This window comes from Lutjanus erythropterus, chromosome 1, assembly GCF_056507025.1.
Source record: "Lutjanus erythropterus isolate fLutEry1 chromosome 1, fLutEry1.hap2, whole genome shotgun sequence".
NCBI lineage: Eukaryota > Metazoa > Chordata > Actinopteri > Lutjaniformes > Lutjanidae > Lutjanus > Lutjanus erythropterus.
The window spans coordinates 10,867,436-10,887,696 of NC_139317.1; the positions used below are offsets into that span (position 1 = coordinate 10,867,436).

The 20,261-nt window shown below is 38.4% G+C and overlaps 2 protein-coding genes across 13 annotated transcripts in view; one reads left to right on the forward strand and one right to left on the reverse strand.

Annotated features, from left to right (window-relative positions):
* Nucleotides 1-2,099, reverse strand: part of myo9aa (myosin IXAa) — a 160,490-nt gene extending 158,391 nt beyond the window's left edge. For 6 of the 12 annotated variants that reach the window (XM_084740127.1, XM_084739993.1, XM_084740376.1 and 3 more), the window contains exon 1: nt 1,695-2,099. The gene's annotated coding sequence lies outside the window, so the exon portion shown is untranslated. The remainder of the gene's footprint in view (nt 1-1,694) is intronic. The other 6 variants (XM_084740214.1, XM_084740296.1, XM_084740042.1 and 3 more) reach the window with 2 other exon arrangements.
* A 765-nt stretch (nt 2,100-2,864) lies between these two features.
* On the forward strand, nt 2,865-6,006 carry senp8 (SUMO peptidase family member, NEDD8 specific). The gene is made up of 2 exons (XM_084723706.1): nt 2,865-2,990; nt 4,602-6,006. Exon 2 carries the CDS (start codon nt 4,629-4,631, stop codon nt 5,292-5,294), a length of 666 nt encoding a protein of 221 aa, XP_084579832.1. The 5' UTR covers nt 2,865-2,990; nt 4,602-4,628; the 3' UTR covers nt 5,295-6,006.
* The last annotated feature ends 14,255 nt before the right edge of the window (nt 6,007-20,261 follow it).

The window sequence follows — 20,261 nt, forward strand, 5'->3', positions numbered from 1 at the left end:
GCAACTAACAATTGTTGATTAATCTGTCAAATATTTTCTCAGTTAACTGTTTTGGTCTATAAAATGTCAGAAAATGATGAAAAGTGTTGCAAAAAGCCCAAGATGACGTCCTCATGTATCCATAATTTAAAGATATTCAGTTTACTGTCATAAATGATAAAAGAAATCAGAAAATATTCACATTTAAGACGCTGGAATCAGAGAATTTTGATGTTTTTCTTAATATGACTAAAAACAATGATTTGATTACATGTTGCAGCTCTAATTACAAATATTTTTAACTAAATGAGAAGAAAAGCACCCTGATATGAGGACATTTATCCCTTATAATCACAGAAATCCTGTTCTAAATCTAGTAGGAGCATTATATAATTGTCATACCAGCTGGGGACCTTTGTTCGCCAGCTCTTTCTCCCTTCACTTCCCTGTCATCATTCTACTGACAACTCTGTAATAACAAAAGCATAAAACGTCCCAAAAAGAACAGACAGAAGATCAGCAAGGACAGCAAGGTGCTGCTGCTATAATCTCACCACAGAGCAGCACAGACACAATGCAGGACAAAGCCTCCAAGGGACAAAATATAAACCATCTCACGGTACATTAAAGGCACCTTGCACAGTGAGTTTGCAGCCGTGATGTGTCTGAAGTCGACTCTCTGTCCACTGACAGGCTGAGTCCATGATTCAGCAGCTTCTTCACCCCATTAGACCTCCCTGTACGATTACAGCTGCTTTGCACTCTTTATTGCCTGCACTGCATTATAAGCTGCGCTGTCTGACCTCCACTAAATAATACATGTAAACATTTACCCCACCCTGCTGCAGCCAAACACTCACACAAGCATGCAAATTAACAGACAAAATAACAGATTTGAGTGTGCTGGTATATGAATTATTGCTGTCATATGTGTCTGCTCTTTAATGTTTTTGCTTGGTTTCCTTTCTTTTATGCTGCATCATCCTATATGTATGTGCACTGCTGTTGTTTTGTTGCTTTGTTTGTTTCTTTTAATGGGACTACAAATGAAAATTAAGTAAATCTGACACATTTTCATCATATAGATGCCACTTAAATACTCGACTGCTGCAAATGATGGTTATTTTCTTGAATAATTAATCAGTAATTTGTTTTTCTTTGTAATCGGTTGGTGTGTAAACTTGCATAATGTATAATATCAACCTCCCCGGGGATCACACATGAAAATTAAGTTACTCTGACACATTTACATCATAATGGAGCTACTAAATGAGCTATTATTGACAAATAAATGAATATAATGAAGTTAATTCAACTAAAATGCATAATTTTATTTGAGCTGTTGTTCATCAGTGTCACATTTCATAGGAATAATACATGTAGAGCAGGCAGCCTGCAGCTGCACTGTGAAATGACATGTCACTGAGCAGCAACTCAAACTTTTTACAAGCTCTCACACCACACACACACAACAAACACACCTCTGATTGTTACTATTCATTCAACAAAAGCACCGACTGGGGCCATACACACCTTAAAAGCAGCGTGGCAACTGAAAACCATCTTGCAAATGAGCGGAGAGATTAAAAGAACAAGTTTCATGATTCATTGGCTGCTTCCAGCCCCAGAGCCCCTCTTCCCACTGTGGGGCAGCCCACCACCACCACCACCACACAAACCCAGACTCCAAGTTAACTACCAAACATCACTCTTACCTCCAGACGGTGAAGTAAATTATAAGTGGGACTCAAGTTTTTCGTCTCTTCTCGGGATGGGGTGCAGAGCCACACACACTTGTAGCCAGACAAAATGCTTAAGTCTCTATTTAATTCCCTGCATTCCCACTGATTTAATTTGTTTCCTCCTCTCTGCCACCGCTCGCCCCCGAACAACTCCTCGAAATTCAAGTCCGCGCAGAGTATTTGCGCATTTTTTTTTTTTATCCGTGCGTGTTCGCTGTTTGAATGTAATTTTTTTTAAAAAGGCAGTCCTTCGCAGCTCGGTGACGGTCGCTGAAAACTCTACTTTGCCTTGCTAATCAGTGCGGCCACTCTCGGACGCGCAGCCGTGCGCGTTCACGCTGCTCCTGGGCGGGGAGAAAATCCAGAGGGAGGACGGAGCCAAACCCCCAGCGCCGGAGCTGGACTGTGAGAAGAGTTTTGGTGTAGTGGCCGAAAGGGGCATTGCAATTTCCGTGTTAATTACAAAGAAATAAAAAAAAGTTTCTTTGGTCCATCGTGTCCAGAAAGCATTTTCCCCGTTGGAAAGGGAGCAGCTTTAAACTATGATTTTTTCTGAGTTTTCTAAAGGCTCGACTGGAGAAAGACTGTAATGCGCATGCTTCATGGCCCCCAAACTCAAATCACGCTGAGGCTTTTTTCGGCGTAGTGAGCCAGTTCCGTAGGAGTGAATGGGACGCCATCTTTGTCGCTCTATCCAGTTTCCTTAATACATCACTGTACGGAGTCGTAGGGGAACCCCAGATCTGCGAAAGCTCTCGCGAGAGACTAAAACAAAGGATTTTTTTCCCCCCCCTAAACATAACCAAGTGTTCTTGACCACAAAGACAAATACAGGTCAACCACAGCATTTTCACTTCATTAAACTAATTAGTTTGTCCACTGTGCCCAATGAAGAAACAACAGGTACAAATCTCGCGAGAGATTCCATCTAGAGTTACCATCTAAACACTGACTAACGGCAGCGATGTACACATATGTGTTTAGATGGTTAAACCAAATCTAAGCGTCTACTTTGCGTTTATATAATATTGTCGTGACGGCCGTTATGTCGATTTTCACGTAAGTGGTTGTAGTTCTTCTTATGTAACTGTAAAACGTACAGTACTGAACTTTTCAATCTTTAAAGCCTTACAGTAAATATATTGCGCATGCGCATACCTTTGTCGCAAAATGTGTAACGTCTTCTTGCCCCGGTTTACGTTAGTCATTGCAATGAGGGACAAGACTGCAGTTTTCGTGGTACTTTTTATTTGAATGTGTCTTTTACAGGTATGGACATTTATCCAAACGCATGTATTTTGATTTGATAGAACACGGTTTTTGTTCTACAGGCTTAAATTACTGTTGAGCTGAGTTGTTTAGCTTCGTGTGATGGTGTAAGTGGCGGTTAGCTAGCTCATGCTAAAGCTAAAGACCGTTTGAGCAGCGAGCTGCCTGCTGGCAAAAATGATGAACTAGCCTAAACGCATTGCAGTAAGTTAATGTGACACCCAGCAGCGGCATTACAGGGACACCGACACCCTGTAGTTTTTCGGCGATGGCCGATCAAACGCCATTGCAAATATTTGAAAATTAACACTGTCTTTTAATACCACAAGTTACTCCAAAGTAATGTTCCACACAAACGAACCAAGTCAAGATGGAAATAAAATTGGGACCTTCTGTGTTAGCACACGGTTTCTGTAAGGCTGTTTAGCTTTAATACATCTTCATCTCTGTGCAGCAGTTGTTTAGAGAATCATACCATGAAGATAATTCATTGGGTTTTCATCATCATGTTAAGGTTCTGTGTCACTTTGAAAACAGCAACTAATCGTACAAACTTTCTTCTGCTGAAAACAGTCCCATATCAGTGCAAAATATTCTATTATTCCAAATGAAAATTATTTTATTGAATGATAAGTTATTATGTTTCTAACTAACTGTTATGTATAAACTGGCATATATTGTTCAAAAGTAAGCCCATGGCATTGTTCAGTTGACACCCAAATGGCACCTTCAAATTGCTCGTTTTGTCTGATATACAGTCCAGTTTGATTACTTTTCTGATGATCTATTGATAATCTATGACTATCCATGATACTTTTTATCTGTCCCCACCTCAGGGAAGTGGATATCAGGTGAGCTGTACAAGCCTCCTTCAGCTTTCAAAAAAAGAAAACCTTAATTTTTACATGAATCATTTCAAATACTTGTATAGAACAAAGAAAACACAAAGTAGCATGGAGAAGGTCTAACATTAAGAGTTTGGCCTATTTTGTAGTGTAACTAATGAGAGATGTAAGAAGTGCATTTTGGATTTAATAATTTAATGATTAGCTTTGCAAGACCAAAGTGCACTATCTTGTTAAAACTTAATGTACCTTCACCCAGAGCCTTGCTCAACAAGCACAACGTAAGAGCTTGAAACTATATATTAGTATTGAAATAAGATTTCGTTTTGAACCTAGAACTGATTCTGAATCGATCTATAAAAAGTGTCAAAAAATTCACTCCTCAATCAGTTTCCATACAATCTACAAGTTGCTTGTTTTGTGCTGCCGACAATGTGAAACCCAAAGAGATATATTTTACAATCACATAAGACAAAGAAAGCACCCAGTTTCACAATTAAAAAGGATGGAGTAAGAAATGTGTTGTACTTCTGCTTGATAAATGGGTAAAAAAGATAAGTCATTGATTGATTAATAATTTTGAGAAAGTTTTTTTGTTTGGCCCAAAAAACTAATCAATTAATTGAGAAAATAATCAATAGATTAATTGATAATGAGAATAATCAGTTGCAGCCTTGAATTAATTATTTAAATTGTTGTTGATTCATTTTTTGATGATTGACTAATCAATAATCAGTTAAATAAAATCTTCCTGTGTATGTTTCAGACTGAGCCTCTCTGACTGTGTTGGAGGATGGATCCTGTAGTGCTGAGCTACCAGGACAGCCTGTTGCGGCGCTCTGATGTGTCCTTACTGGAAGGACCTTACTGGCTCAATGACCAAGTCATCGGTTTTGCCTTCGAGTACTTTGCTGCCGAGCGCTTCAGAGTCCTGGGTGACACCATCATCTTCATCAGCCCAGAGGTCACCCAGTTCATCAAGTGTGCCTCTTGCCCCGATGAGTTAGCTCTGTTTCTGGAGCCGCTGGATCTCGCCTCTCGTCACTGGGTCTTCCTCGCCGTTAACGACAACTCCAACCAAACCGCAGGGGGATCCCACTGGAGCCTGTTGGTCTACCACCACAAGTCCAACCACTTTGCCCACTATGACTCTCAAAACGGCAGCAATTCACTGCACGCGCGGCGCATCGCCAGCAAGCTGGAGCCTTTTTTGGGCGCGGGGAGAAAAGCGCCGTTTGTGGAGGAGCCCTGCCCCTCGCAGCAGAACAGCTATGACTGTGGCATGTATGTTATCTGTATCGCAGAGGCCTTATGTGAGAAGGCCCGGGTGGAGGGCTCCCCACGCCTCCCCATGCAGATCATCACCCCGGCCTACATCACCCAGAAGAGGGCTGAGTGGTGCAGACTGATCCAGAGTCTAGCTCAGAGTGACCTCTGCTGCTCTCTGTCTTTTCCTTAGCACGTCAATTGCCCGTCACTATATGCAGAACAGCTGTCAGCCTCTACATATCTACTGCTGGAGCATCTGAATGCACTCCTTGAATACAGTATATAACTATATATGAAGTATATTTCTATTACAGTCTCTATCATACTCCATATAGAAACGTTTAAAAAGATGAAGCAATGAATCTTCAGTGACTGATTGAGCACTTGGTGTCATGTTTATTCCTTGTATATGCACAGCAAAATACAATATGTAAACAAGAACACCAGCATGCCTGTAAAAGGAATTTACTCCCTTGTACATATTTCTTGAGGATGGAGAGAATATGTCATGTGGAAGAGGAGGCACAGACTTTTCTTTTCTCCATCGTATTAGTTCGGAGCGAATGTAGAAATGTTTACACAGATTATTGCTCAGGGTCATTTTAAATGAACTAGAATTGACAATAAGAATGTGCATCTTAATATTGGCTCCTATTTTATGTCACGTCTGTTCCAGTGGTCACATTCGTTGTTTCTCAGTTTGAAACAGATGTTTGCAACCACAACACTTTTAGTTTCGAAACATTTTTGATGCACTGTGTGCTGCAAGTGTTTATGGGACAAAGGGCAATGCTGAGTGGTGGAATGTAGGTTATGTTCTCACAAGAGGCAAGTATCAAACTCATTGTCTGTTGATGAAATAAATTCTGCTGTTGTCACATTTTTGTTGACAAAATGTTAAACTTGGTTTGTGGTTTTTGTTTGAGGTCCCAGCTGTCTTATTTTTACAAAGTGTACGAAGGCCCCGCATGAGGGGGGAAATGAGACAAGGAAGATTTTATATTTATTTTGCATTTATATAATAAAGTTGAAATGTAGAGAATCAACTTAAACTTTAAGCATTAGAGCTAGGCAAAATAAGTCAAGAGGAGGATTTTTATTTATTTTGCATTTTGACAAAAAAAAAAAAGTCAGAATGTTGACTGAAAGTTCAACTTTATTCTCAACATTTAGACTTGAGCCTCGAAAAGCAAAATTTAAAAAAATCTTCCATCTCTCATTTTGTTTCCCTTTGTTACATTTTTATGACATTTTCTAGCAGCAAAGTTTGTTATTTTGAATACACAGTTACTTCGGTGAAGAAATTGAGTGGATTTGTGTATGTGTATTTACAGAAGCTGTAATGTTGAACAACATATTTTTCTTAAACGTAAAGGTTGTGAGCCAAAATAAGACAGAAAATCTTTATCTGTCTAGCCAACACTGTTAGGCTGCAAAATGATCAGAACAACTGGCATACTGACACCTTTTATGGGTATTTTTCTGTCCCATAGACCTGTTTGAAATGACTGTACTCTGGTAAGTATTTTAAAATTCATTAGTAATAAATGATGGTGAACTAGAAATTGCTTAAAAAATGTAATTATGGCATAAATCAGACACCTGCAAAATGCTTGTTTTGTCAGAATTACAATCCAGTTTGATTACTTTTCTGATGATCCAGCTAATTGTTTCATTTGGTGTATAAACTGACATAAAATAGTGAAAGAAGGCCATTGCATAGTCCAACAACGCCAAATGACACCTTCAGAGTCCAATTTGATTTTTTCTTTTGATGATCTATTACTCATTGCAGCACTGCAGTGGAGCTACAAACAACAATTATTATCATTAACAGTTAGTCTGCAGGTTATTTTCTTGACTAATCAGTAATCAGTAAATCATTGAGTCAAAATTTCAGGAGGTACTGAAAATTTCACACAATCACAATTTCATCACACAAAAGCTGACATCTGCAAATTACCTGCTTAGTACCACCAACAGTCCAAATTATTTTACAATAACATGAGACAAAGAAAGCAGAGTGAGAGGGTGGAAATAAGAAATGTTTTGCATTTTTGCTTCATAAATGAGTTGAAATATAAATCAATTATCAGAATAGTTGAACAATCTAATAAGACATTCAAAACATAATTTTTGGACTTGACAGTTTTTCATTCTTCACATTACAAACAATTCAGTCATCACTCAAAACATACTGAAGTTTGATACCGAGGGCTTTCCTGCCGTAGCTTAAAATTCAACATGTTCTTGTGATTTAAAAGGAAATAAACATAATACTGACACAGATGGACAGCAACAAAATAACACTGAAACACAAACACGGTGTAAACTTCATTGTGTTCTAGCTGCAAGAAATTTCTATTCATCCATAAAAGGCAACAGCTTTCATATTTAGAAAATCACTGAAAATATCCACTGATGTAATTTCCATAAGGGTACAGAGGCAGAATGTGGGCAACTGTACCAACTGTCATCCAGCATTGTACTTAACTATATTGAGAAAGCACACAGGAAGGACAAACTGCTCTTTATTTACAACTTAATTGTGGCCTTTGATATATTTATGAGCAAGCTTACTATATCAGTTGGAGGATTTATGGTTTCAACATGGATGGATGAAGCAGCAAACCACATTTGGACCTGGGAGGACTGAGTGAGAATGCATAAAACATTTCTGTCTTGTGTTATGTAACTTCCTACCTAGAAAGCAAAACCTAAAAGAGTACAACTACGTAAAATTGTACCCACTAATGTAATTGACCGCATACAGTATAATCAGCAATACTTATCAGTAACTGTGTTGTATAACAGGGGACATGTCCTCCTCATGTGGCTGCCCGCCCTGCACTCCTCTTAAATCCACACAGCTTGGACTGTTTCCAGCCTCTGCTCTCCCTCCTCTGGCATCCTGCACACATCTACATCCCACAGGCATATTTCACCCGGAGTAACCAGTCGGACGAGCCATCAGGGTTTACTATTGTCCTAATAAAATGCCACAAAGCTGGGTCATTCACCACCCAGTCAGCACACTGCATTAGTGAGACAAAGAGCCCAGGGAAAGGCACATTAATTTAGACAGATTTGCCTCTAAATGGCCAATTTACCAAGTCCTCTCCATGAGCACTTACAAGGAAACTGAACTCGACTTTCTGTCTATTGTCATCTCAGGTCTGGGTACTCTCAACCTACAGTAGTGCACAGAAGTTCTGCATGAGAATCTGAAGGACTATCACAAACAGGCACCTTGTTATGTGCTGGATAACCTGAACTGAGATGGATAAACTTAAATCCTACAAAATCCCATACTGCTCTTTGCTCTTTTGGCAAATGATACACACATTTTTGTGGCATGAAACAAAGCTCCTTGGTTTTGTGGGTTTGTTCTGCTGTAAATCAACAGTAGGATTACTGATAATCGCTGTCGCAATTAGGAAGAAGGCCATTCTTCATCTCGCAAAGCCCTGCAGTGAGCTTAACACACATTCAGTGAAGGTTGAAAACAGTAGTTGGCCTTACAAGTGTTTAACTGAAGCAACTGTGAAAATACCATTGATGACAGCGGTTATCAATCAGAAAACAATGAGAGTCCACATACAATACTTCAACCAAAGGCAATGCAAAATTAATTACTTAGTACTAACAAACAAAAACTCCAAACCATGACAGTGTCCATAGTAGGGGTGGGGGAAATTTCCGATTCTTAGATGCATCGCGATTCGGACGTGGACGAATCTGAATCGATTCACAAACGTCCAAATTTCGATTATTTAAATCTGTTAATTAAAGTGATACAGAAGCTTCTAAATAATGTGGAACTAAGAAGCGCGGTACGCGTCATCGCCGGGACACTTTGGGACGCGCACCTGGAGCGACACGCGCACAGCGGAAAATAAACATGGCCGACCGGCAGCCACCTCGCCATGAGGTCCGAACAGCTCCTTCTAATTTAAAAGCAGCCGTGTGGAAACACTTCGGCTTCTACAACGTCGACGGCGGAAGCGAACTGGACAAGAGCCACGTTATATGTAAGCTGTGTCGAGCTAAAATAAAATACTTTGGCAACACAACAAACATGAGAAGCCGTAACTCGATTCCACCCGACGGAGGAGTCGGGGAGACGGCAGGCTGCTGTTGCTGCGGCTACTAGTGGCTACTGTTGGTACTTTCCAGTTTGCACATATTTCCAATAGTTTAATAAAATATAATCGAAATGAATTCTTATTACAAATGCGCTGTTTTTAAAAATTGCAAGTGACCAATGCTTATTCAGTGAGACAAAAAGAAATGTGTTTGTGAAAAAGTGCATCAATATACATAAAGATGCATCAATAATCGTTTTATAATCGAATCGTAGCCCCTGAATCGTAATCGTAATCGAATCGGCAGGTGCCCAAAGATTCCCACCCCTAGTCCATAGGGGCGTTTCTAGATGCAAGGGGTCGCACCGCCAGCTTTGGACGCTTGACAGGCATGCCACCAGATGGCATCATGGTAGATTACTGACAGGTGATCTCCTTGGAAACCAGTACATAACTGTGCAAAAACATCAAAGCTGCGTCTAATGAAAAATGTTAAGTATGCTAAATAAAAGTGTCCTAAACAATGTAATGTGTGCTTAAAGTGTGCTAAATAATGTGCTATAAATGAGCTAAACAATGTAAAATGTGCTAAATAAAAGTGTGCTAAATAGTGAAAAGTGTACTAAAAGTGTGCTAAATAATTTACAATGTGCTAAAAGTGTGGTAAATAATACAGAATGTGCTACAAGTGTGGCAAATAATGTTAAGTATGCTAAAAGCATGCTAAACAATGATAAGTGTTCTAAATGATGTAAAGTGTGCTAAGATTGTGCTAAATAATGTAAAATGTGCTAAAAAATGTAAAGTGTGCTAAACAAGTGCTAAGTAATGTAATGCGTGCTTAAAGTGTACTAAATAATAAGTGTACTTGTACACAGTGCACACTCACTGCTGTGTTTTGTGTGTAACTGATGTCAGGAGCAGCAGCCACGGTTCTCCCTGCAGGATCTCCAGGTGGTTCATATTTTCTCGTCAGACTGAACCCCTCAGGCCTGGAGGAGGAACATATACATACACAAATGCACACATACACTTAAACAGAGACCATAAACATGAGCTCAGAACTGTCTGTGACCTCTAAAAGTTAAATCTGTTTTGGAAGCGCTGGTTCTACATTACATCATGTCCTGTCACAACACATCTGCAACCAACTACAACAACCTGGAGCCATTTTAGCTTCATTTACAGCAGCATGCGTGAGAATCAGTTTGATTAAAACAAGCAACATCCTACCGAGAGGCCCAAACCAACACAGTTACATCCTGAACAGCTCTGTGTTCCAGGTGTTGCATTGCACGGTGACACGTCTGTCTTGGTCAGGAGGCGTAAGTAGGTCAGGTCAGGTCCATCACATCACAGAAGAAATCAAAAGAGAAAGCAAGAATAAGATGCTTCATCGAATGTGCAGCGTGATTCCCCCTGAGATGAGGCTCAACAGAAAAGTATCAGTCAGGTTAGTCCATTTCACCTCCTCAGGGGTGAACTGAAGTTGTTATGTAGGTCAGTTGTTGTGTGAACACTCACTGAATGCTCTGTCCCTGCAGAAAACAAAAAAAATCACATTCAACAAGCTGGGAATAGGTTCTCTTCCATTCATGTTAAACACAGTCAAGGTGCTGCTGGGCCCTCCATTAACAGCTGAGCAAGCTTGGTACTCAGCAGAACCTCAGTTAACTGTCTCCTTTTCTGTCTCCTGTACTTAAATATGCTCTGTGGCCTGTCTATGTTGACAACCAATTAAGATGGTTAAAAGGGGGAACCTGTAAAAGTGACATATAGTCATCTTAATATGAGCCAAATGCTAACAAACTAGTTAGCTAACAACCGATGTAGAATAGCTTATAACGAAAGCCACTGATTCTGTGGAAAGTGTGTACACACTGAGTTATGAGGGACCGCAGATTTCAGCGGTGGACTTGCCGGTTTGAATTAGTAATTGCTGGAAGGAAAAGTAAAGAAATCCAAAGAGCTGATGAAGTGCAGATGCAAACACACACAGAGAGAAAGAGGCTGAGGAAAAGATGAGAGTGAAGAGCAAAATGAAAAGGTACAGTAAATTTAATTCCATGCTAATGTTCATAAATATGACAGATAATTCAACCATGAAGATTCAGACTAGCACAGTTTGTTTTTCCTCCACATCAACAATTCAACCCCTGATACAACAGGCAGACTTACAAGTACTTGAACCAAATTTCCCAAATAAAGAGGTTTTGGCCAGTTTTCCTTTAAGGATAAATTCTCCCTTACATACTCTAAGTCACATCAACAAAGATTTTAGTTCTAATCAAAGTTTAGCAAAACTAGGCTTAAAACGACTGAATCCAGATTTAAAAATAAGCAGAGCTCCGTTGCACAATTAAAACTCATGTCAGTATAGTAAATCCAAGTTCAGTCATTTCAATCCAAATATACTTAATGAGTAAATAGATAAAAAATAAATTTGAGTGCTATCAGAACAAGGGGGAAAACTTAACTTTCTGCTGCTTTATATTGTTTGCTAGCTAGCTAAAAAGTTGAAAAAGCTCCACATTGTTTACCACCTAGCTAAAAATTTAAAACAATAAGAATAAAAACAAAATGTTGCTGTGTTAACTAGCTAAAAAGTTTTTGAAAATCAACAATACAATTATGCTTTGTTTGCAAGCTAGCTAAAAAGTTGAAAAAACTTTACATTGTTTACTATCTAGTTAAAAAAAAAACAACAACAACATTGCTTTGTTTGCTAGTTAGCTAAAAAGTAAAAAATAAACTTACTGTTAACTTGTTAGCTAAAAGGTCAGTTAGCCTGGTTAGCCTACTCATGATGGCTTAGCAAAGAAGCTCTAATCTCTCTCCTCCTTTGACAAAAACTTTTTGGCTGAATTAATGGAGCAATTTGGCCAAATAATGACAGATAAATTGCTGCCAGGCACTAAGGAGCTGGCTGGCAGCAACTACAGACTATTTTAAAGGACAGGCAGCCATTTTAGAAAGTAAGGCTCTAAGTGTTAGTGGATCATATTTTGAGTTGAATGTTTTGGTGCATTAGATTCAAATTTAATCTAGATTTAGAGTAAAAAAAAAAGAAAGTTCACTCACCATTTTAAGATAAAGTGATAAAGCTTAGTGCAACTTAATAAGAAGTTAAACCACGAATCCTTGTTGGTGCAACCCAATCTAACAGTCTTTTTGCATTTGAATGATTCAGCCCCAGTTATTTTGCGCTGAAATGTTGCAGCGTATTGTTTCGCCGTGCTCTGAATGGTTTCCCATTTCTCCCAGAGTGACTTTGAACGGCTCTCCAGAGGATGGGTGTGAACGTGTTGCTCCCAGTCAATGGTGGGCTTTTGGACGTTTAAATACAGTGAAGCTATCCAACTTGTTTGTGAAGACTGGGGTGTGTCTGTGGTCGCAGCCAACCTCCGTTAATCAAAACACAGTTTAACATGTGGCTGCATTGCATTCTGTTGGTCCTTTGAGGTCTTCTGGCTGGGGATAAATGAAATGCTTCGCCATTCAAACTTTGAGGTAACTGACCATATTTTTAGACAATCAAACTCAACAGTAGTCTAGAGTGATGTCATGCCTTCGTGTTGGGTGTTTCTTCCATCGAAATAACAGGGATACACCCTGATGAACTGTTTTTCACAGACTTAGTATTGATTTTTGATCACTAATAGAACTGTAGATATACCTCTAAAGCTAATAGAGGTCTGTACATTTTCACATAATACTCAATTCATGTTACAGAATATTAGAGCGATAGTTTGGCAATGTGTAGGCAGTAAGTGCCTTATACAGCCCTGTTTCAAATAATCCAGTTTGGAGAAGCAGCAGGAGTCCCAGTGAAGGAAGCTAAGCAATGTACTGCTAAAACATATTTTAGCCACCTTAAAAGAGGTCAATTTGGAAAAAAAACAGCATCAGTTTAAGAGTACACTATATTTAGAATATTTTCACCACTTTACCTTTCCATCAAACAGTCTTTTCCAACAGGAAATCGCTGTTATATAAGCCAAATGTCGCTCAAGATCATTTACCACTAGTGGCAAGAGACAAATGTTACAAAGCCTTGTATCATTCAACTATAATGTCTTTTACCTTAAGAAAAGTAAAATTATATTGCCATAACAAAATATAAAAAAAAGTCATTGTGCCTTTATCAATTTGTCATGTCAATTTTTTTCTCATTCAGAGTCAACAATGCAAACTCTATGACAATTCCATACACACAGAGTGCACAGATTTAGCTTTAGCTCATTTTAGATTGAACTAGCAGAGGTCATTTTTATCACAGCGTGGCTAACTGAACACTAAAGTGCTATTTCACATTTGCACAAACTTCTGTGAGCACACGTTACTTTTATTCAAGGCTGCACGACGTCTGGTGTGTCTGAACACAGTGCAGTGACTCCTAGTCAACATTAGCAGGTCACAGGCCTCAAACGTCACAGTTCGTATTAGCGGGCCGCGGCTAGCACGGTTAATGCTAGCGCGACTAACGGTCGCTAACGCTAGCGCAGCTAACGTTGCTATGGCGTTTTCATGTCATTTCACCCGTTTACAGTTCAGTAGCTTCACATTAGCAGACACATGAACATCTCAGTCACTCACCGGGACTTTTCTTCAGCAAATGGCAGCAGGACTGTTACCGCCACAGGTCTTTTTTAGGGTCGGTGAATTTACTTTTATACTCAATATCAAAACTTTAGGAAGTTGTGGTAAATCACCGTAAGTACACGCGTTTTACTTGCGTCTACTGTTGTCGTTGTGTCGACACACGTCTGCTGCCTGCTCAGGTAACAACATATGATCACATCATATCAACTATACGTGAGGGAGGCGGGTTTGACCCTTTGATTGACACGGGTACCGCCAATTAAATTACAATTAAAGACTTTCACAGAATCAGTTACTCCAACCCACGACTTTTAAATTATTATTTCACTCATCAGCTCTGCAAAATAGAGACACTTTAGTTTCAGTAACCGCCTCCGTTTAATTTCATTCACAGAGCATTAATTTTTATCTTGGTTACCCTACGTTTTCTTTTTTCTTTTTTTTTTTACAGTTAAGCAGTCATTTCCTATTACTACTTTTTTTTTAAGGTAGCCGGGGGGTTGTACAGGTATTGTGTGGATCAGGTGCAGCACTGAGATCACCCCTCAGCATGCATTCAAAGTTATACTGATTTTTTTTTTTAAGTGGACTTTTTATTAAGTGGCTGAAATAAGTTTTGACCCCGTCCACAGCAGCACACTGCTTTGCTTCACGCTGGTTCTCCTCTCTGCTTCTCCAAACTGGGGCCGTAATGACTGTTATCTACTGTTATCAGTGCCTCATACAAATCCACTTCAAATAATCCAAACTGTGCCTTAAAGAACAGTCCTCTGATGCAGTTTCTTAGTGCTTGCCAGGTAGTATAAAGCGTGCACATCCATCTTCAGTCTTTTTTCAGTTAATCTTTTTAATATGACTTCATAAAGATGCACTTGCATAACTCTTTAAAGAAGCATGCATCATTTTATTGCCTCGGCGTGAAATATTTCCGTAAGATGTATGACATTTATGATTATGTTCTCTCTGGATATTTGGTTTATAAAATCCCTTTGGATAGAGAGAAATATTTGCGCAGTGTTTAGCAGTGAAACACGACGCCTCTCACTTCATAAAGCGATTCGCCGTAATGCGCTGGGATTGTGCTCTGGTGCAGACGTGGACACATTTAATGCACCGCTGAGGTAATGCGTTCTTCATGGAAATCCTCCAGTAAAGCAGCCTGCGTGTGTGTGTGTGTGTGTGTGCGAGTGCGATGATTTTACAGTGTGTAATGCAGACCATTACCGTGACGTTACAGTCAGCGTTCTGCTTCACACCACAGAGGTCAAAGGTCACCTGCAGAGCATTCCGGGACAGACAATACGGCTCCCTGGAGGTATGGATGAGGCTGCGGCTTGTCTGGACATCTGCTTGGACCTGCCCCCGTTCCTCTACAGCTGAAATTGACTCCACGCTCACACAAACACAGTGTTACAGTAGTTGGCCCCTGGCCTTTGTACTTCTGAAGGTCCCCAGAAGGCCTGCTGCTCAACTGAGAGCAGTAAACTCGCTGCTGTATAATCTTATACTCATTTCTACAGCACTTTTATTAAATAATAAGTTATAAAGTGCCAAATAGTTTAAGAAAGTACAGGCTCTGAAATGTATAAAGGTAAACAGTAGCTCACTGAAGGACATTTCTACTTGCTCTCTCTGTGTGAAGTTAAACAAAGCTCAACTTTTCTCCATGAATCTTCCTTTACGTCTGTTTTGTCTTGTTACTTCTTGTTATGTCTTTTACATCGTTTTCATCTTTTATATCATTTTTATCTTGTTATATTTTTTACATAGATTTTGTGTTGTTACATCATGTTTGTCTTGTTACACCTGTACATTGCTTTTGCCTTGTCACGCCTTTTATTTCATTTTCCTCCTCTTGCATCAGATTTGTATTATTACGTCTTTTACGTAATTTTCTTCGTCATGTACTGTCACGTCATTTTTGTGTTGTTATGTCCTTTACAACATTTTTGACTTGTTACATATTGTTGCATAATTTTCATCTTTTTTCATCCTATTCGTTTTCTTACGTCTATATGCATCCTATTTCTTTTATCACACATTTTACATTGTTTTCGTCTTGTTAGGTAATTTTAGTCTTGTTACATCTTTTATGGCGTTTTTGTCCTGCCATGTCTTTCACATCATTTTTGTTTTCTAGCGTCACATTCATCTTATTACGTCTTTTTCTTCTTGTTATGTACTGTCACATCATTTTTGTCTTGTTATGTCTTTTATGTCATTTTCATCGTCTAGCAACATGTTTGTCTTGTTATGTCTTTTACGTAGCTTTTGTCTGTTAAGGTGCCACTGGAACGTAAGGTTATTATTTTGAGGTTGTATCCTCCTGATCTTTCTTGGAGAAAATAAAAATCCCAATTTACTAGTCTTGGCGTTCTGCAAGCAAAACGCTTGACAGGAATTTATTGCTGGAAAAAAAAAAATACATATACACTCAGAGGTAAATTGAATTTATGAAAAGATTTGGGGACCCTTCATAAATTTTGTGGATCATGGTGGATGTATTAACACAGGGAGACCACTTGGATGATTTATAACAGATTGTGAAGTTTATCTGAGCTTGTGAAATACCTTTGGATTAATATACTCACTACTTTTGTCCTCCTTTTTTAACTTCCTGTATGCATCTCTTATGTGAAAACAATAAACATACTGTTTAAAAACAAAACAAGTATTCAGATCCTTTACTCAAGTAAATGTCACAGAGGAAAAATCCCCCATTACAAGTAAAAGTCCTGCCTTTAAAATGTAACTTAAGTAAAAGTATGTCAATAAAATGTTCTTAGAATATCATGATGAAGCAGAATGAATCCTGTCAGTGATATTTAACTACATATTATTCTGCTAACTACTTCTAAAATTTTGCCATTTGATCAAGAGTTTTATTTAAGATTAAACTATTCTGCCAATTGCAGCTCTGATGTATCAACAGTAACATACAAAGTTTAGATTGAATCTTTTCTTTTCTAAATGGTTTTATAACTTTCTTCTTTGTCATAACAAACCTGAAATCCTTAAAAACATCCTTTAGAGATAAAATCTCCATCAGAGGGACGTCAGTATCGGAAACATGGCGCACTTATGCGAGACATTTTTAAATGTAGTTTCCTTGATGTTAAAGTGAGCAAATAATCACAATCTTTCATCATGATTGTGGCTGAATACTGTAATGTAATGAACCGAATCCTCGAGGGTTTCATATCCACTTCACTTTTCTGTCCTTGAGTTAAGATGCTTCTTCTTTCATTTTGATCTTGAAGTGGAGTTCTGCGTGTTTTCTCAGGCTGGTTATGGCTGCAGGTCCACGTTCAAATATCTTCCTCTTCCTCTTTACTTCACTGTACTCTTATCTGACAATGTGACAATATTTGTATAAATGTAAAAGAAAACTCTGTAAATTCTAGTTAAATATAAAAACATTTAGCAAAAATTCAAGTACCAGTGATGTGACATTTTCCAAAGGTTTCAGACACACTGATCTTTCATGTTTGGTGTAGAACTGAACTTTATCAGCAGCAGCAGATCTTCTCTCTGATTTTAAAAGTATAAAAATCACTTAAACAACACATAAAACAGAGAAAGAGACGTGGCATCAGACTAATTTTATGTCAAACATCAAGATTAGACTTTGTTACTTGAAACACATTAAAAAAAAAAACATCACAGCAGGATCAGCTGTCAGATTCCTGGCATATTCCTCGGACAGAGTCGGGCCACGATCGTTTGACCCTCTGAACCAGGTGTCCTCCTCTCTGTCCCCCCCACCCCCCGTCTCTTTCACTGCAGGAACTCTGCCAACTGTCAATCACTGAGGTTTCCATGGTATCCAGGTGGTCGAGCCTTTGAAGTGACAAACAGGTTATTTTCAGGCACTGGACCAAATGAATATTAATTATAATCAATGTCATGAATTTTCATTAATATTATCCAGAGTTTCACTGGAGAATTTAGTGATTTGGAATCAGATTTGTTTTAAAATTAGTACTGGGCTTGTTTTATTTGGATGTAGGTCATTTCAGATATTGTTAGAAAACTGCAGGTGGAGTGTGTGAGTGTATTTAGGAGTGTGTTGCTCTGTGCTGAATGTTCACTAGATGTCAGTGTAGTTTCTTGTAATGGAGTTCAGTGGTTCACAATCAGCTCAATTGAACATTTCTTGGGCCGTGTTTAAAATCTGACACTGATTAGAAACTTCTGTGCAATTTTTGTGTGACACATTTGATTCCTACTTGAATTAAATTTGTTTTTTTTTTCAACACAAATAGATGAAAACATGTTTTTACATGTCTAGACCAGTGGTTTCCAACTTTCCAGATTAAACATGTATTAATTGCTATTTAATCAGTAGTCAAAGTAGTAGAAATGGCAATAATTGCATCTGACATTGTTTTGTCTATCAGAGCCATAAAAAAACTTCAAGTTAAACTTAAAATTATAAAAAAAAAAGATTAAAAAACGTGTTTCATATCTTATTAATTATTAATGATTCACCAGTTAATCAGTTGTTAGTATTTTCAATTATTGGTTAAGGAAAATGGACAAATTACATCACCAAGCCAAGTCTACTTAGAGACAGGTGACACGTTTTGAAACATGAAACTTTCTGTCACAAATTATAATTTTGGTTGATAAAAGCACAATAACATCTTATTTAATGTGATGAAGAGTTGTAATAATCATTTTGTACATTAATGTTATTCACCACAGCTGTGAAGTGCTGAAAAAGCTTGAAAATGCACCTTGAAAATGCTTGAAAATTGCTTGAATCTGACTTGGAAACGGTGTAGGAACCCTGAAATTGTGATTTTAGTTGACATGTGCAAATCTGATCTGGAGGACCTCAGAGCGGACAATGTCTTGAGGACCCCCTGTGATCTCTGGCGCCCCCTAAGGGAGACCTGGACCCCAGGTTGGGAACCAATGGTCTAGAGTATTTAGTCTTTTTGTCACATTTTAAGTTAGTCTCTATATTGTTCAAAGAAAAGTTTTTACTTTACAGCATATTTCCACACACTTGCCTATTTAAAGTACCAACCATGACTTTGCAACAGAACATAATTTTCCTTTAACTCCCCAAAGTTTCAAAACATGTCAGACTAACTTGGTGATTTGGTGGGAAATTTACACAAAACGATCTGTATCTAGAGATCTATGTATATCTGCCATTTGATGAAGTAAAAAATTTAAGTCGGTGGTTTGAATACTTTGTAAATATGACACCGCTTCAATGAAGAGCAGAGTAAACTGTCAGGGTGAAGCAAGGCAAATTAATTTTAAACTTAAAGTTAATTAAAGGCAAATAAATGGGTAAATTGCACGCTAAGGAATTCAGAATTAGTCCTGCTCTTCCTCTTAATATTTCCCATGTGACAGTGCAGAGTCAGGGAGGACTGAAAGAAACCAGAGAAATATATGCATTATGAGACGTTTTATCTGTCATTCACTCCTGAAAGTACAGACTGCAGTGGAAAAGTAATATTTTTATAATAGTGCAATATAAGTCGAGCTTTGAAATTAAACAGCAGCCTCACTGGTCATGAATGAAGGCTCTGTATTGCAGGAAATGGCGCTTTCAGGTGTTAATTAAATGAACATTTTCCAGCCATTACTCCCGTCGCCTGTCACTAATCTTTCATCCCCTCGGTTAACTAAGTGTCCATGATTACCGCCATCTTTTGCACATCATTGTACTTTCTACACTGTTCTGTACATCTGGATTTCTAACACACTTGCACATTTAATAATATATCCACTCATTTATATTCTCAGCCATACTCCTGTTTATTGACAGACTGTACATGTTTATACTCTATTTATTTCCTGCCTGTACTCAAACCCTGTCTTGACTTCCATGGCCAGTTGCTCAGTTTTACTTTACTCTATTTATTATTTACATTCTTATTCTTACTAATATTCTATTCTACTTTATTATTCTCACTAGTTTGGTTCTGCCCGTATTTCTACTCATTGTTCTTTGTTCCTTACCTGTTTCTTTTTTACTGCTGTTGTTGCTATGACACCTGGATTTCCATCCAGGGATTAACAAAGGTTTCTCTTATATTATCCACTGGACTATCACTTGTCCCATCTATTCATGCACCGTCATGGTATGTGTGTGAAAAGGCGCGACACATGAGAAATATCCCTGAATGAAGCAGCATGTGTGACTAGTGAAAATCATTTGTGATGCTTGAAAGGTCATCCCAGTAATTTACTGGGAAATATGTGTGAAAAAGGGCTTCTCTTTTTTCAACCTGAGATTGTTCACTTAGCTTTTAAGTAAAACCACTGCTGTCTTAAACTAACACAACATATGACCAGTGGTGGAAAGAGTACTGAAAAATCTCTACTTAAGTACAAGTACTGCTACATTACTTAAATATCACTCAATTACAAGTAAAAGGACTGGTGCTAAAAAACACTTAAGTAAGAACACAAAGTATTCTTCTAAAAATTACTCAGAGTATTAG

Coding starts and splice junctions, on each gene's coding strand:
- senp8 (XM_084723706.1), top strand. CDS start 4,629: ATGGATCCTGTAGTGCTGAGCTACCAGGACAGCCTGTTGCGGCGCTCT.